The sequence below is a fragment of the Cherax quadricarinatus genome, chromosome 56 (assembly GCF_038502225.1).
Source record: "Cherax quadricarinatus isolate ZL_2023a chromosome 56, ASM3850222v1, whole genome shotgun sequence".
NCBI classification, from domain to species: Eukaryota; Metazoa; Arthropoda; class Malacostraca; order Decapoda; family Parastacidae; genus Cherax; species Cherax quadricarinatus.
In genome coordinates this window covers 3789507-3808995 of record NC_091347.1, presented here as the reverse complement: position 1 = coordinate 3808995, position 19489 = coordinate 3789507, and the positions used below count along the sequence as shown (strand labels likewise).

Here is a 19489-nt window from a genome sequence, read left to right as displayed (position 1 = left end):
AAACAGGCCGTGATGGATACGTGGGGCAGCGGGCCTCCAGGAGCAACAGCCTGGTTGACCAGGCAAGCGCCAGATGAGCATGGCCCTTGTGGCATGCAGAGTACGTTATATTTACTCGGCGTATGTGTACACACTCAAAACAGCGAACCAGGTACTAAGGGTTCAACGATTCAGGGGACCCCATCGTTAAATCAGTACCTTGGTTCAGCCAATCATATTGTGGGTCTGACAATTGCGAAGGTGATGTGGTAGCACTAACAGTTCACTCTTGCCAGATTCACCCAGCTGCTGGTTGCTCACGGTTCTCTCTCTGTCCTTAGGCTGTGTCTTGCCTCTTGATCACCGTGATACTATTATTTTCTAAGGTTTTGTACACAATGTACATGTAAATACGTACACTCGTATCTGGTGAAGGAAAATATAATCAAAAGTCTACTACTGTGTTTATTTTCGTTCCATGGTCCCATTACGGCCAGGTTAACAGGCCATGATTCCCTGGAAACGTAAAAGCCCTATAGACGGACGCCGAAAGTAGTGAGACTCTCGAAACTCACCAAAGGTATGTCAAAGGTAAAGGTAGATCAAAGGAAAGACTGCTAGCAGAGGGGACACCGGGACTGCTAGCAGAGGAGAGAGACTGCTAGCAGAGGAGACAGAGACTGCTAGCAGAAAGGACAGAGGGACTGCTAGCAGAAAGGACAGAGGGACTGCTAGCAGAAGGGACAGAGGGACTTCTAGTAGAGGAGAGAGGGAAGAGGAGAAGGAAGTGAGTGTAGGTGAAGGGGAGAGATATGGAATAGAATGTCGAGTGTCTGGAAAAGGCGACAAGCTAGAATGGAGAGGCCAAACTAGGGGAGAGGGGAGAAGAGCAGGGGAGAGGGGAGAAGAGCAGGGGAGAAGGGAGAAGAGCGGGAGAGGGGAGTGGAGAGGAGATGGATTATTACACAAGTAAACATGTATCTGGTACTAGCACAGTACATTTTACTGTTGACTGTCTTGTTTACTGCTGCCTCCTTTGTTTACGTCCACTCTAATTCAACTTACTCGTCGTCATGGCAACCAGGATGAAGAGTTCTCGCTGCTGAACCAGGATATGTAGGAGAGAATATGTAAGAGATGGTATATAAGAGAGTAATACCTCGTCGTCAGGTCCCTGGCATGACTACGAGCATAAGCAACATGACTTGAGCCTCAATTGTTGACACACTAACTGCCCTTCAAGGTCCACCTTGAAGGCTGGTTCTTAGTGGAGTCGAGTTAGGCACTATTTCAGGACCAGTGTAAGCAGGAGGACGTACCTGAGTTGTACTTGACCTGTTGATACCTCCGGGAGTCATCACTCCCGTGGCCCAGGCACAGACCAGGTCTCTTAAAGAACATAAAGCCATAATACTGTGACTGGAACAATACACAAATAGGAGAGAGGAGCTTACGACGACATTTCGGTCTGACTTGGACCATTTACTATCCATATTTTACACTACCACTACTATTTCTACTACTACTACTACTACTACTTCCACTACCTGCCTTACTTCTACCACGACTCCCACCTGCCAGCTGGTCTATATATTGTGGCTCCGTCTCTCTTTTCTGTTAGCTTGCCATTTTTCCTGACAAACCTCATCAAACCAAACCATCTTCTCTGTTAGTGTGACTTTGTAAATGGTTCAAATCGGACCGAAACGTCGTCGTAAGCTCCTCTCTCTAGTGTGCGGGATATTTGTGTACCAGGCCTCCTGCTGGATGGCGTGGTCAGTCAGACCATTGGTGCTAGCTGGTGATAAATTATTTAAGTGATTTTTTGGTATTTCTGAATCAATATAGGCAGAAAAAAAGTCTTTAAATCATACAGACAATTGTTGTGCTTGTGTGTAATTCTTCAACTTGTGGTTATTAAATACCAATGATGTATATAAACAAGAGGTTACAAGTCTGTGGTGATTCTCTTGAAGACGCTTGTCATATTCTCTTCTTGAAAGTATATCAGTAGTATAAAGTTCTGAAAAATTAAACATGTACGCAGTAACTGTGTATATTCATTGTTCTAGGCCAGGGGGTGGCATGGACCTGCTTCGCATGGGTCAGTAGGCCTGTTGCAGTGTTCCTTCTTTCTTATGTTCTTATTTAGTAAATGTTTTGCCAACAAGTGGTTTTATCAATACGATACAGAAGACTGAAGAGGCAGAAGATGAAGTAATCAGTCCCTCAGCCTGCGGTACTGAGCGCCTCCTCCTCCTAGGCCGAGGTACTGATAACCCCTTCAGTCTTCTCTTCTGTATTGGCGAAACGTCAGTTGCGCATGTGTGTGATTCTTCAACGTCTTGTTTTGAAAGTTGTGTTTATCCACTCTATTTCCGTACCAATTTTGATATTACATTACTGTGTTTAAAAATGTGAGACCAACTAACAGGATCACTCCAATATCCTGCTTCACCTTATTCAAAACTCTTGTGAATAGTCACACAAATACACAAATAACCCGCACATAGGAGAGACAAGCTTATGACGACGTTTCGGTCCGAGTTGGACCATTTGCAAGCCGAACCGAAACGTCGTCGTAAGCTTCTCTCTCCTAAGTGTGGGTTATTTGTGTATTGTTTCAGCCATGTTATTGTGTCGTCTTGCTCTTCACAACTGAATTCCTAAAGAGGTGTGATGTTCACTGTTAACAGTCACATCACTCGCCACTTAAGTGTGATCCAGGTAAGCTGTAATAATAATAATAATAATATAATTATTTCTACAAGTACATGTACAAAGTGGAAGATTGAGACACTTATGCAGCATATGAGAATCTTTATTCAGGAAACGTTTCGCCACACAGTGGCTTCATCAGTCCAATACAAAGAGGAAGAACATCAAAATGGTAGGAAGGCGTAAGGAGAGGAGGAGTGATTACCTCATACTCCTCCTCTCCTTACGCCTCCCTCTTTGTATTGGACTGATGAAGCCACTGTGTGGCGAAACGTTTCCTGAATAAAGATTCTCATATGCTGCATAAGTGTCTCAATCTTCAACTTGTCGGTTTTTCAAACCATTCATCACACATGTACAAAGTATACAAACCATAGCTGACGTCAATGACATACTACTATATAGAAAGCCGCTTGTTATGCTGAGCATATCGGGCAAATTAGGTCAGTTTTTTCCCAGGATGCGACCCACACCAGTCCACTACTCCAGGGTACCCATTTTACTGATGGGTGAACAGGGACAGCGGGTGTCTTATGGAAACACGTCCATAATGTTTTCCAGCCGTACCTGAGGAGATTGAACCTCCGGACCTCAGTGTGTGAGCTGAATACACTAGCGATCAAGCTTACGGGACACCTATGGTGCATTTCAGGCTGAGAAATTACAAATGATTGTCTCCGGACACCATGATGCTAGCACTGGAAATATTGTAAGAGTGGATGGCAGAGTTTTGGCACCTGGGGATTAATTAAGTTGGTATTCTTGGGTGATTCATGGTTGATCATTGATTGTGAGTACCTGGCGAATGTTGGACTCCAGACAGCTGAGAGTGTTAGGGAAAAGGACACAAGTACAACTAATGCCACAATAAAATGTTGTAATAGTTGAACTTGTGTTCTTTTATCTAACATGTCGGTAATTCTACCAACATTAATACAACAGCTGAGAATCTTGTGAGGTGCATCCCGTGCCTGCTGGAAAACACGAGCTGCAGTGTTCTATACTAAGCACACGTGTGCTTTAACTTCGAAAGTTCGCACTTCTACTGTTCTGTTTGCCTCTTCCTCTCTCTCTCCCTCTCCCTCTCCCCCCTCCCAGTTTCTCTTCCCTCCGTTTCTCTTTCTCCTCCCCCCCTTTCTCTCCCCCTCTTCCTCGTATCCAACTCCTGAACAAGGCACAAGACCGAACAAGACAATTTGTCTCAGGCTTCGACCAGACCTGGTTGCAACAGACATTTTGGCAAAGCCTTCAACGCTAGGAATATGTCATTGGTGTTAGTGCTACGTACATAACAAATGTTCTAAAGATCTCTTACTCAGTTTAACATCGTACACAGCTAGAAAATAAATATAACACACGACAGGCAGCTATCACAAGTTTCACATTAACTCTACCCTTCTCAAGGTCTCCACCAGTGATAAGTCTTTTTCCCCAACTGACGCCGCTTGAAATAAGTTCTCACAAGATATGGGCACTCGAGAGATCAAACCCAGTGTGTGTGTATGTGTGTGTATGTGTGTGTGTGTGTGTGTGTGTGTGTGTGTGTGTATGTGTGTGTGCATGAAGAGAGAGAGAGAGAGGAAAAAGCAGAAGGAAGCAATAAAAACAGCTGAAAGAGGTAAGGAAGGAAGGAAGGGGGAGCGGCAGTGAGAGAGAGAATAAAGAGAATGAGAAACTGACAGTATAAGGTAAATTATGATAACAGCAAAGGTGACACTCAAATAAGAACTTTTATTGCTGCCTTCATATATTCCTTTTCCTCTTCCTCCTTCCTCTTCTTATTCCTTTCTTCACACTTCTTTCATCTTCTGTTTGTTTCAGTGTTTCTTATCGTGTGTCTTCCTCTATACTTTTCTCCGTTTTATGTTTGACTTCCCCTTCAGTTATTTCAGGTTCCCGCTTCAGGAGTTTCAGACCATATATTATTATCCATTTCTTCCTCTCTCCCATCCTTCCCCCACCATCTGTTCTCATACACTCCCATGTTCCCTCCTTCCCCTTCTCTCCCATCCCCTCCCATGTTTCCTTCTTCCCCTTCTCTCCCATATTCCCTCCTTCCCTCTCCCTCCCATATTCCCTCCTTCCCTCCCATATTCCCTCCTTCCCCATCCCTCCCATATTCCCTCCTTCCCCATCCCTCCCATATTCCCTCCTTCCCTCCCATATTCCCTCCTTCCCCATCCCTCCCATATTCCCTCCTTCCCTCCCATATTCCCTCCTTCCCCATCCCTCCCATATTCCCTCCTTCCCTCCCATATTCCCTCCTTCCCCCCCATATTCCCTCCTTCCCCTTCCCCCCCATCTTCTCTACCTTCACTGCGTCATTCAGTGACTGACAAAAATCAGTCTTTTTTTTAATTAATTTTCGTAGGTAAATAAATAAACTTTAAAGTTTGCATATTATAATCTAACCTAAGGCAACTTTATTAAAAATAGGTCTCTGTATACAACAGTCGTACAGAAATTAACGCTCGGTACGGAGTAACAGAACGAATGTAGTAAAATTAGGATGAATTGTTGTAACATTAGTCGTAACGGTAGTACACATAGTAGTAACAGTAGTAGTAGCATTCGTAGCAGCAACAGTAGTAGTAGTAGCATTCGTAATAGGGGTAGTGGTAATAGTAGTAGCAGCAGTAATGGTAGTAGTAGCAGCAGTAGTGGTAGTAGTAGTAGCAGCAGTAGTGGTAGTAGTAGTAGTAGTAGTAGGGGCTTTGGCAATTCTCATCATCAAATCCTTGATACTGTCAGTGTGACCGGAGGGAGTGCAGGGGTGGGAGAGAGCCTTCTATACTATTTTGATCTGAACTAAACTAGAGATAGCAAACACCTCTATAATTTTCTTGTTCTCGCTGTGTGATGGAAATATCTTCATAAATAAATATTTTCTTCTGTGTATGGGATAGGTTACCCTGAGAGATGGTAATTCCCAAGTGATAATAAATCCAGCTCTGCTGGAAGGAAACTCTTGAAGCTGCCGTAGCTGATGAACCCTTGCTGGAATATTTGATATCCCCATTGACCTGCTGATACTCCCAGCTCAGGCTGACACCTTGAGATATAACTTTCAACGAGTGAATATCATACTTCCCTTGCTGAGTAACTCTTAAGTCGAGTCTGTTGAGCTTTACCCCTCGATCTCCGCTGTGTGAAGAGCTTGGTCCTCGCTTTCTGCATACACTTGGCAACCCAGCTTGAACTGCGGTCTTGGCGGGGGAGAGAGAGAGAGAGAGGGGGAGGGGGGGGAGAGAGAGAGACCTTTGCCTGTCTTGCAAAGCTTGCTATATCGTTTGATGTTTCTATGTGGGCATCCACTCTCCTGGATTGTGGTCTCGATGTGTCTGCCGTCAGAGAGGGTAGCATCTGTCCCTGCCCTCCTTGGACAGTGTCTGAGATATACAACTTTGTAAGCAGAGGATGGTGAACCCCATAAGTGTAGAGATTAGTGACGACCCTGGCTAATTTCTTCGATCACGATAATGATTATGCTTCAAGGATGAAGATCTTAACTGACTGGTCAAAGATCGTGCTGTTAGTTTTCTTGCGATCGACGGTAGGGACTTTTGTGCAGCTACCGAGAGAGAGCGAGAGAGAGAGAGAGAGAGAGAGAGAGAGAGAGAGAGAGAGAGAGAGAGAGAGTCCTCTGTGTTTCACTGCGGAGGTCCACGTAATCCTCGCAGCTTTCGCCCTAATAGCTGGCTTACCTGGACCTTGCTTGCTTCACTGTTTACGCAGATTCTCAGTCTGGCTTGGCCAAATATGTTTCTCTTCACCTGTGGTCCAAAACAACCAGACTTGGTTGGTCCGTATCCATGTGTGGCACAAGGATGTGGAGTTCTGTTGGTGTCCCGAGCCAGGTTGGTGCCCCGCGCCAGGTTGGTGCCCTGTGCCAGGTTGGTGCTCCTGGTCATGTAGGTATCCCGGGCCAGGTTGGTGTCCCAGGCCAGGTTGGTGTCCCGGGCCAGGTTGGTGTCTCAGGCCAGGCTGGTGTCCTGGGCCAGGTTCGTGTCCCGAGCCAGGTTGGTGTCCTGGGTCATGTTTGTGCTCTAGGAAATGAACAGCCAGATACCTAGGCGAAGGCTGCTATAACAATCTGGCTCTATAACAAGTCTTGCATTGACTTCATGGACCATATACAATTATATACTTAGTGACTTCATGGACCATGTACATTTAGCTCTTCAGAAGCTTTGTCAAGCCGTTATGCTGCCGCAGTAAGATGTCACATTCTTGCATCTGTGTCCATTCACCTCCCACCATATACATGTATGTATATATATATATATATATATATATATATATATATATATATATATATATATATATATATATATATATATATATTATTTTATATATATATATATATATATATATATATATATATATATATATATATATATATATATTGTACTCACTGAATTAGTGGTATAGATCAATAACAACACTGCACTAGCCAAGGAGTCAAACCCATGCTGTTTTTGCCCGCCTCATGGTGAGAGAAAACTCATGACGCTTTAGTGCAGTGTTATTATTGATCAATACCAGTTGTTCTGTGGGTACAATAATATACAGCTTGTTGAGCTAGTATACAAACAGGAAGTAGAATGAAATTAGCTCAGAGGTGTCCACACCACTGTATGTCCTTCGATGGTGGATACAACATCTAGCTTGGCTGGATGCACCATTGTTAAGGATTGTGTGGTCTAGTTGTCTAAAGCGTCATGCGTTTTCTCTCACCATGAGGCGGGCCAAAACAGCATGGGTTCGACTCCTTGGCTAGTACAGTGTTATTACACACACACTTTATATATTGTTGTATATATACATGTGTATAAAAACATTTATAACAATTTGATAAGTATCTTGGGAACATTTCGCCTCAAAATTAATCAAGTTCTTTTACTGTATTTTTACTAACATTTTTATTATTGTGATGATAGGTACATTGATGTTTTTAATTATACATAATTATTTTGTATTATGTTATTAAAATATATTGTTATTCATGGTTAGAATTATTATATTAGTTCTGATAAATACTGCTTAAGTGATGGAGGTTGTAGATTGCTGACCTTGTGGGTGATCTCTCCTTATCTGAGCTAGGAAGAGGAGGAGGAGGTGGAGGAAGAGGAGTAGGAAGAGAGGAAGAGGAATAGGAAGAGGAGGAGGTGGAGGAAGAGGAATAGGAAGGGGAGGAGGTGGAGGAAAAGGAATAGGAAGAGGAGGGGGAGGAAGAGAAATAGGAAGAGGAGGAGGTGGAGGAAGAGGAGGTGGAGGAGGGTGATCTTATAGAGGCTGCTGCTGCTGTCTTGTTATTAGTGAAAATGAACGAAACGTTTCTCATTAATTGGTTTTGCGACTAATGTGATTTTTTACGTAATTTTGAGTGATCATGTGATGTTTCGCTCAGCCATGAAGCTTCTAGCAGGAAGCCTTCATAAATTTCTTGATTGTTACTGACGTGAGAGTTGTGTGTAGACCTGACCCGCCCGCTGCTACACTCTCTAGTAGGACGCATCACACATCCCCTCGCTTCTCTTCCATTCTTCTCCTGTTCTCCACTCCTCTGTTTTTCTCCTCTCTTGCTCCACTCCTCTCTTGTTCTCCACTCTGCCTTGTTTTCCACTCCTCTATTTTTCTCCTTTCTTGTTCTCCACTCCTCTGTTGTATTCCACTCCTCTCTTGTTCTCCACTCTGCCTTGTTCTCCACCCTGCCTTGTTTTTGAGTATTGTTCTCTGGTGTTATGTGTGGGTTATGCCGGAGCTTGTCTGGTCGTTCTTTGTGTGCGTCAATTCACGAAAATCATATTCAGGACTGTTTTTCTGACGGCTGCAGATCACGTCTTGTCATCAGCCTTTCACGCAGTTCAGAGTTTTGTTGTGTGTGTGTGTGTGTGTGTGTGTGTGTGATGCATCCCCATAACGGAGGGAGGGAAAGAGGGAGATCGAAGAGGTGGTGGAGGGAGTGGAGAGAGAGAGAGAGAGAGAGAGAGAGAGAGAGAGGGGGAGAAGAGGCGGGAGTATAGAAGAGGAGGAAGGAGTGAAAAGAAGGACCAAGGAAGATAAGAAGTAGGGAGATGGGTAGGAACGAAGGGACTAAGGATTGAGGGAAGGAGAGAGGGAGGATTAGATAAAGTAAGAAGAGAAGGACAAAATGGAAGAGAAGTGGAGAGAAGCATGGATGGAAGGATGGCTTTTACCAGCTTCACAAATTTTGTACGAGTGTATGATGGAGGATGAGGGTTATGGGTGAGTGGGGAAGCGGGGTGTGAGAGGGGTTAGGGATGGGGGATGGTGCTTGTAGTATGGAAGAGGGATAGGAGTTAGGGAAGGGGTTATGGGTGAGGAATACAAGAAGAATAAAAGGAGAGCAAAGGTGGAAGATGATAAATGATTCTTGTCAAGTGAGGTAAGAAAAAAACCATCGGTGTTTCATATGTGTGTGTACACTCAACTAATTGTGGTTGCAGGGGTCGAGACTCAGCTCCTGGCCCCGCCTCTTCACTGAACGCTACTAGGTCCTCTCTCTCCCTGCTCCCTGAGCTTTATCATACCTCGTCTTAAAGCTATGTGTGGTTCCTGCCTCTACTACATCACTCGCCAGACTGTTCCACTTCCTGACCACTCTATGACTGAAGAAATACTTCCTAACATCCCTATGACTCATCTTAGTCTTCGGCTTCCAAGAGTGACCCCTCGTATCTGTGTCCCCTCTCTGGAACATCTTGTCTCTGTCCACCTTGTCTATTCCGCGCAGTATTTTGTATTTCATTATCAAGTTTCCCCTAACCCTCCTGTCCTCCAGTGTCGTCAGGCCGATTTTCCTTAACCTTTCTTCATGGGACATTCCCCTTAGCTCTGGAACTAACCTTGTCGCAAGCCTTTGCACTTTCTCTAATTTCTTAACGTGCTTGACCCGGTTCCAAACTGGTGCTGCATACTCCAGCATGGGCCTGACGTACACAGTGTACAGTGTCTTGAAAGATTCCTTACTTAAGTATCGGAACGCTAATCTCAGGTTTGCCAGGCGCTCATATGCTGCAGCAGTTATCTGGTTGATGTGTGCTTCCGGAGACATGCTCGGTGTTATGGTCACTCCAAGATCTTTCTCCTTGAGCGAGGTTTGTAGTCTTTGGCCACCTAGCCTATACTCCGTCTGCGGTCTTCTTTGCCCTTCCCTGATCTTCATGACTTTGCATTTAGCAGGGTTGAATTCGAGAAGTCAGTTGCTGGACCACGTGTCCAGCCTGTCCAGGTCTTTTTGAAGTCCTGCCTGATCCTCATCTGATTTACTTCTCCTCATTAACTTCACATCATCTGCGAACAGGGACACCTCTGAGTCTATCCCTTCCACCATGTCGTTCACATATACCAAAAATAGCACTGGTCCTAGGACTGACCCCTGTGGGACCCCGCTCGTCACAGGTGCCCACTGTGATACCTCATCACGGATAATGACTCGTTGTTGCCTCCCTATCAGGTATTCTCTGATCCATTGCAGTGCCCTTCCCGTTATACGCGCCTGATCCTCTAGTTTCTGCACTAGTCTCTTGTGAGGAACTGTGTCGAAGGCCTTCTTGCACTCCAAGAAAATGCAATCAACCCACCCCTCTCTCTCGTGTCTTACTTCTGTAACTTTGTCATAAAACTCCAGAAGGTTTGTGACACAGGATTTGCCTTCCACGAATCCGTGCTGGTTGTCGTTTATAATCTTGTTCCGTTCCAAGTGCTCCACCACTCTCCTCCTGATAATCTTCTCCATAACTTTGCATACTATACACGTCAGTGACACTGGTCTGTAATTTAGTGCCTTTTTTCTGTCACATTTTTTAAAAATGGGGACTATATTTGCTGTCTTCCATACCTCAGGTAGTTGCCCAGTTTCCAGGGATGTGTTGAAGATTGTGGTTAATGGCACACAGTGTGTGTGTGTGTGTGTGTGTGTGTGTGTGTGTGTGTGTGTGTGTGTGTGTGTGTGTGTGTGTGTGTGTGTGTGTGTGTCGTTTCCTAAAATTTTCTCTTATACGTTTCAAGATATTTTTTTTCATTTATGTTAATGTAAAAATTAATAATTTTGTACCAGAAGCACCTTAGAAAACTTACCTAACCTTATTATAACAAGCAAAATTTAATTGAGCCTAATCGAGCTAAATATATATTTAGATAAGTTTACAGTAATTTAATAATAAACACAATGAAATATATTTCTTTTTCGTTAGGGTCAGAATGATTTTTGCGAAATTATTTCATACACAAATTTTCGCTTGCCTTATTTGGCAAGAAGAGCGTTGCTATTTAAGCCAAAATAGCAAGTTTTACCTATTCGGCACGATATATATATATATATATATATATATATATATATATATATATATATATATATATATATATATATATATATATATATATATATATATATATATGTATGTCGTACCGAATATGTAAAACTGGCCAATTAGCAAGAACTCATTTAAAATTAAGTCTTTTCTAAAATTTTCTCTTATACATTTAAAGATATATTTTTTTCATTAATGTTAATGTAAAAATTTTTAATTTTGCACCAAAAGAATCTTAGAAAACTTACCTAACCTTATTATAACAAGAGCAATTTATTTTAGATTAACCCAGCTAAATATATTTTAGATTTGTTTACAGTAATTTAATACTAAACAAACACAGTGAAATATATTTTTTTCGTTAGATTCAGAATGATTTTGGCGAAATTATTGGATACACAAATTTTCACTTGTCCTATATGGCAAGATGAACGTTGCTATTTAAGCCAAGATCGCAAATTCTGCCTATTCGGCACGACATTATATATATATGTATATATATATATTTTTTTTTCAACAAACCGGCCGTATCCCACCAAGGCAGGGTGGCCCAAAAAGAAAAACAAAGTTTCTCTTTTTAAATTTAGTAATTTATACGGGAGAAGGGGTTACTTGCCCCTTGCTCCCGGCATTTTAGTCGCCTCTTACAACACGCATGGCTTACGGAGGAAGAATTCTGTTCCACTTCCCCATGGAGATAAGAGGAAATAAACAATAACAAGAACTAGAAAGAAAATAGAAGAAAACCCAGAGGGGTGTCTATATATACATATATATGCTTGTACATGCAGTGTAGTGTGACCTAAGTGTAAGTAGAAGTAGCAAGACGTACCTGAAATCTTGCATGTTTATGAGACAGAAAAAAAAGGACACCAGTAATCCTACCATCATGTAAAACAATTACAGACTTTCGTTTTACACTCACTTGCCATATATATATATATATATATATATATATATATATATATATATATATATATATATATATAGGATGGGGTCCACCTCTGGTGTAAATTTTGGGACCCATAGCCTCGGAGAAGTGGATAAAAAGGCTTCAATGAAGAATATTTGGATTTCTTCCTGAAGCCGTTTGAATATTTCGCTTCCCCTACCACCCCATTTTTTCGTATATTTTTTACCACTAGGAATATTTTATTATATATATATATATATATATATATATATATATATATATATATATATATATATATATATATATATATATATATATATATATATATGCAATAAGATCACAGTAAACAGGTGATTTCAGAATATGCAAAACAACCACTCTGAAAGAATAGAGAAATTCCAAGCGCTTTCGTGACTACTCACATTATCAAGGAACTATGAAAGTAAAGCATCCAAGGAAGCTATATAAGGGGTCTGGCCAACACCTCACTATCAGATCCCACAACGGTGGGCCGGCGCGCGTCAGGTGTTTAACCGTTGTGGGATCTGATAGTGAGGTGCTGGCCTGACCCCTTATATAGCTTCCTTGGATGCTTTACTTTCATAGTTCCTTGATAATGCGAGTAGTCACTAAAGCGCTTGGAATTTCTCTCTCTCTCTCTCTCTCTCTCTCTCTCTCTATATATATATATATATATATATATATATATATATATATATATATATATATATATATATATATATATATATTTATGTAATCCACACACATTCAGTTCGTCTGGATGTTTTCAGTAATGTCTAGGTGGCACCACTCACCTGTTTCCACCTAGAAATACCAGCTAACTCATTCACCAGGTGATGGTCACCTCATGAACACACGTATCGGAACAAGCTTTTAACGGGGAAGTGCCGACCTCATAAAAGATACAGGAGAAAGTGTCCTCTTGTGAACATAATGATCAATACATTGCATCAAGGGTAACCTAGCACGTAAGGTGAAGCCCTCGTTCACCTGAACCACCTCAACAGTATTTGTTGGGCTGTACTCGCTAACCTAATCTTTCCCATATGTTCTTCAGTTTAGTTTATACACATTTTTCTTACATGCTATTTTCAGGAACATAACTCCCATGTTATCTAATGGTCAACTGTTAATCAGAATAATGTTAAAAAATGCCCCCCAAAAAAGCTCTGGCTACACGAATACCTCGCTCGTCTGCGGTCACCTAATGACAGTGATCTCCTAAGACATGTCACCTTATTTTCACCTTTCAGTCACCTGGAAGACAATCTCTTGCCAGACTGAAGGCAGCCTCATGGCGGCCACCTGTAAACCTACGAGGTAACTATGTCAGTCACCTGAACACATGTGAGGTACAGTTGATTCACCTGCTACTCGCGTGAAGACTGTCACCTGCCATACAGTCACCTGGACAGTGTAAGGTGGCGTTGATTGATGGAAACCTCGGCAACAAGGTACTCATGAATGATTTAGAAAGATACGAGATTTGCTAGAAAACATTTCGGTCCCGAGACCTCGATCACGTCTATCACAATAGTCAAGACTGAGAGTACATGTGAGTGCAGGAGTCAGGTGTGAGTGGAGGTTTACCTTCCAGTGGTGGGAGGTGTGAGTGGAGGTTTACCTTCCAGTGGTGGGAGGTGTGAGTGGAGGTTTACCTTCCAGTGGTGGGAGGTGTGAGTGAAGGTTTACCTTCCAGTGGAGGGAAGTGTGAGTGGAGGTTTACCTTCCAGTGGAGGAAGGTGTGATTGGAGGTTTACCTTTCAGTGGAGGAAGGTGTGATTGGAGGTTTACCTTTCAGTGGAGGAAGATGTGAGTGGAGGTTTACCCTTCCAGTGGAGGGAAGTGTTAGTGGAGGCTTTTCGTCTGCAAGAGAGAGAGAGAGCAGGAGGGTGAGACGGAGTTGACAGTCATCTGACTCACCTGAAGACCATCATCTCCTGACGGTCAGCCTCGCGGTAGATCCTGTAGTACATGACCAGCATGATGATCCCTGGGATCCAGAAGGACATACTGGAGGAGACCAGTGCATAGGTTAAGTTCACCTTGAAGTCGCACAAACCAGGTGTTGACGCCATCAGGTCCAGCTGCTCCTGTAGCAGGACACACAGAGGCAGGTGTTAGGCCAGAATAACAGGTAACATAGAGGCAGATGTTAGGCCAGAATAACAGGTAATAGGACACAGAGAGGCAGATGATAGGCCAGAATAATAGGTACTAGGACACAGAGAGGCAGATGTTAGGCCAGAACTCTGACGGTACCGTGGCTGGAGCACTTGATAACTTGTATTAGTAAGAAAGTCACGGTACCGTGGCTGGCACAACCTACGACACTAACCCTTAAGTTGGAGATGGAAACTCAACGACAATGGCCCACGATAGATCGCAACGTTTTCTTAGTTTTCATTCAGTTTCATTCTAATCTGTGGGTTGTGTTCTGGAGGATGATTGGAGAAGCTGAGTGAAGGTTTCCTCGCTGGGGAGGAATGAGAAAAGGAAGTAGAGGTTTCCCATCCAGTAGAAGATGGAAAGGTGGGGGTGGGCAGAGGTCTTCTGAAGGAGTGTGTGTGTGATGTATTGCTCCGCCATTATCCTCACGAGCCAGTATTTGTTGTCTGTCTCTCAGTCTACCATCGTCTGCTGGGTTAGTGAGTCTTACTGTCACTTTTCAAGCAAGCCCCTGAGTCGAACATTAGTGCTCTCTCTGTCATTAAGAAATGCTAACCATAAGGTTGACTTGAGCTTTTTTATATAGGTCTACTCTTAAGGCATAGTTTGTTGGTATGATCTATGTGTTTGTACAGTTTGATTAGTTACTTTTAGCTGAGGGCAGATCAGTCTTTGTAGGTTCGAGGGGTTAGGTATTGGAAATAGGTGAGGACCTTCGTCATCATTAAGGGAGGACGGGATAAGGGGCATGGATAGGTGTGAGAGGGTACACTGAGAGCAGGGGCTGAGCTGTGGATAGAGGTGAACCATGAGTAGTTTCAAATATAGGTTAGATAAGTACATGAGTGAGAGGGGCTGGATCTGAGTGGGACTTACACTTGAGGTAATAGGGCTATCAAAGCTTACTCCTGGGAAAACATTGTTTATGGGTTTGGCGAATATTGTTTAGTGGGTTTGGGTTTGATAAGGACCTGCCTAGAATGGGCCAATAGGCCTGCTGCAATGTTCCTCCTTTCTTATGTTCTCATGAGATGAAGTAGACAGCAGTGGACTAACTGACTGTTTCTTTCTCCCGCTTACGTAGCTTCATGGTTCAATTTACCTTATTTGTGGAACAGCCCTGTGTAATAAATTTTATTAATATTACATTCATCGTTACATCTTCAAGACTGATGGACTGAACACACACACTCCAGGCTGAGGGACTGATTACTTCAAATTCCTTCTCTCTATAGACTGTTCTTTGTATTGGACTGATGAAGCCACTGTGTGGCGAAACGTTTTTTCAATAAAGATTCTCATATGTTGCGTGTCTCATTCTTCAACTTGTCGGTTTAATATACCATTTATCACATTTATCACATGATAATTACCAGTGAGTGAGTGGTGCACTTAGGAGTCTGTGGAGACAAAGAACTTTGTCCTTGGAGGCAAAGAGGGGAATGTATGAGAGTATAGTTTTACCAACGCTCTTATATGGGTGTGAAGCATGGGTGATGAATGTTGCAGCGAGGAGAAGGCTGGAGGCAGTGGAGATGTCATGTCTGAGGGCAATGTGTGGTGTGAATATAATGCAGAGAATTCGTAGTTTGGAAGTTAGGAGGAGGTGCGGGATTACCAAAACTGTTGTCCAGAGGGCTGAGGAAGGGTTGTTGAGGTGGTTCGGACATGTGGAGAGAATGGAGCGAAACAGAATAACTTCAAGAGTGTATCAGTCTGTAGTGGAAGGAAGGCGGGGTAGGGGTCGGCCTAGGAAGGGTTGGAGGGAGGGGGTAAAGGAGGTTTTGTGTGCGAGGGGCTTGGACTTCCAGCAGGCATGCGTGAGCGTGTTTGGTAGGAGTGAATGGAGACAAATGGTTTTTAATACTTGACGTGCTGTTGGAGTGTGAGCAAAGTAACATTTATGAAGGGGTTCAGGGAAACCGGCAGGCCGGACTTGAGTCCTGGAGATGGGAAGTACAGTGCCTGCACTCTGAAGGAGGGGTGTTAATGTTGCAGTTTAAAAACTGTAGTGTAAAGCATCCTTCTGGCAAGACAGTGATGGAGTGAATGATGGTGAAAGTTTTTCTTTTTCTGGCCACCCTGCCTTGGTGGGAATCGGCCAGTGTACTAATAAAAAAAAATAATAAATAATTACCAGCACTTGTCTACTGAACAGTAACTTTCATTAATGATTTATTCTTTTTATTTTTTATGTATTTTATTTATTTTCCCAGTATAATTTCATTAATACTTTTTGTGCACTGTAAACTATGAAGCTTTTGTGGTGACTATTGTTGTGTCGGGAGACGAAATATCGCCCTCCGTGGCGAGAGAGAGAGAGAGAGAGAGAGAGAGAGAGAGAGAGGGAGAGAGAGGGGGGGGGGAAAGGGGTGAACATTAAAATGGTATAAAATACCGACAGGTTGTTAGGTAAGACACATATACAACAGTTAGGTATCTTTATTTCGAAACGTTTCGTCTACACAGTAGGCTTCTTCAGTCGAGTACAGAAAAGTTGATAGAAGCAGAAGGTAGGTAAGGGAGAAAGAGAGGGATGAATGGAGGGAGGAAGGAAGGAAGAAAGGTAGGAAGGAGAGGAAGCATACAATAAGAGATTAATTGGACGAGAGAAGTGTGTGCGCCAGGTGAGCAGTGAGATCACTGCTGCCTCAGGAAATACTAACTCGTGTCATACACACAAAATAATTCTCGCTGAACACTGGTCACCGAACTTGATATATTACAAAAAATCGTAAAATAAAAGGATATTGTGAGTGATTATTTAATGAATATAAAAAGTAAAGGTGAACAAGCAGTCCAACCTCTTCAATAAAAGTGAAAATCCTATTACTAGAGAAAATAAAATGATCCTAGGGATCACTGAACCTAGGGATCACTGAACCTAGGGATCATTGATCCTAGGAATCATTGATCCTAGGGATTATTGACCCTAGGGATCATCCTCAAGGATCCGCCTACTCCAGAAGGTCAGTCGACGGCATGGCATGGAGCAGAGGTAAGAGAGAGCCAGGCACTGGGCCAACAAGTGCCACACGATGACAAGGGATCCACACTCGTCATGCTGGGGCACTTGAGTAAGACACACTTGCAACACTTGAGTTACTGCCCAAACGTTTCGCCCACTCTGTAAGACTTCATCACTCGAATACAAAGATCATTACTGGAGAAAGTAGAAATGGAGTGTAGATGAATGGTTCAGAGATCCGTTGTGGGAACGTTTCGCCACACAGGGACTTCATCAGTCCTATACAAAGAATGAAGATTGAGACACTTATGCAACATATGGGAATCTTTATTCAGGAAACGTTTCGCCACACAGTGGCTTCATCAGTCCAATACAAACCAAAAGGTGCAAGGAGAGGAGGAGTTTGAGGTAATCAGTCCCTCAGCCTGGAGTCGATGTGTTCAGTCCATCAATCTTGTAAAATGTACAGCATAGGGCCGAAGACGTGGCTTATATACTGTAGTCAGGTGAGGCGAAGCAGGAGGAGGCGGGGTCATTTTACAAGATTGATGGACTGAACACATCGACTCCAGGCTGAGGGACTGATTACCTCAAACTCCTCCTCTCCTTACACCTTCTGCTTTGTATTGGACTGATGAAACTACTGTGTGGCGAAACGTTTCCTGAATAAAGATTCCCATATGTTGCATAAGTGTCTCAATCTTCAACTTGTCGGTTTTTCAAACCATCACACAAAGAAGAATGAAGAAGATCTTCAACATTCTTCTCGTTTCGTCACTGTATGGCGAAACATTTCCACAGCTAAGATACCCAAGTATTGCAGAAATGGAGTACAAATCTTGAGGTGATCAGTCCCTCAGCCATGATTGAGGAGAAACATTTCATCACTGAAGATACCCAGTATCACACATGCGTCTCGCCCATCAACATGCCCGTAATATATACATGTATATTAATATGAGAAAAGTAACATTAGAAATAAATAGTATAAAATACCGACACAATGGAAATATAAATACATAAGCAGTATAATGTGATCCTTTATGGACAACGTTTCGCCCACACAGTGAGCTTGATCTACCTGTAATAAAGTTGGTAGAATTACCGACAATATGTAAAGTAAAAGGACACAAGTGCAACTAATGTGACATTTATTGTGGCAACGTTTCGCTCTCCAGGAGCTTTATCAAGCCATGGCTTGACAAAGCTCCTGGAGAGCGAAACGTTGCCACAATAAATGTCACATTAGTTGCACTTGTGTCCTTTTACTTTACATATTGATCTACCTGGATGAAAAATACATCCAACAACTTCAACCAGATTGTTAGGTAAGACACATATGCAACAGTTAGGTATCTTTATTTGGAAACGTTTCGCCTACACAGTAGGCTTCTTCAGTCGAGTACAAAAAAGTTGATAGAAGCAGAAGATACTTGAAGACGATGTAATCAGTCCATCACCCTTGAAGTTTTGAGGTGGTCAGTCCCTCAGTCTGGAGAAGAGTATTGTTCCATAGTCTGGAACAATATGGAGTTGAAGTGACAGGATTGAGCCTTATATAGCGCCAGGAGGTGAGACGTAGGCCACTAGTAGAAGTAAGAACGCAGATGTTGGGAGGTCAGGTCCCTCTCAACATCTGCGTTCTACTAGTGACCTACATCTCACCTCCTGGTGGTATATAGGCTCAATCCTGTCACTTCAACTCCATATTGTTTCAGACTATGGAACAATACTCTTCTCCAGACTGAGGGACTGACCACCTCAAAACTTCAAGGGTGATGGACTGATTACATCGTCTTCAAGTATCTTCTGCTTCTATCAACTTTTCTGTACGCGACTGAAGAAGCCTACTGTGTAGGCGAAACGTTTCGAAATAAAGATACCTAACTGTTGCATATGTGTCTTACCTAACAACCTGTCGGTATTTTATACCATTTTAATGTTCAACTTCAACCAGAACAACGGCTTCTATAACACAGCTGCCCCTCAAGGAAGGTTCCTTGATGTTGGTGAGGGGCTCTTGATTTAGGGAACTGGATCTGTGCTCCAGTTTCTCGAATTGAGCCTGAATGCCTTCCGTATCCCCCCCCCAGGCGCTGTATAATCCTACGGGTTTAGCGCTTCCCCTTGATTATAATAATAATAATATAACATAGCTGAACCACTTGCCAAGAAACTTCTTCATCGCTGTACCACATAACATAGGAATGGAGGAACACTGCAGAAGGTCTACTCTTATACTTGTCCAGTCTATTATAAAAGCTACACAAGTTTTTAGACTCTGTCACTCTGAAGTTTGTCACATGCAGCTTTCTTCACCTGACCCAGCATTCTCATCCTATAAATATGTATGTTTCGCCCAGGTAGATCTGTTTGACTTGATGA

General features: G+C 42.8%; 1 protein-coding gene across 1 annotated transcript in view; it reads right to left on the bottom strand.

Annotated features, from left to right (window-relative positions):
* Positions 1–13790: 13790 nt before the first annotated feature.
* The window catches only part of LOC138854369 (octopamine receptor beta-1R-like), a 215817-nt gene continuing 210118 nt past the window's right edge, over positions 13791–19489 (bottom strand). The window contains exon 4 of the mRNA XM_070097030.1: positions 13791–14060. Coding sequence (XP_069953131.1) covers positions 13887–14060 — 174 coding nt within the window. The 3' untranslated portion in view covers positions 13791–13886. The remainder of the gene's footprint in view (positions 14061–19489) is intronic.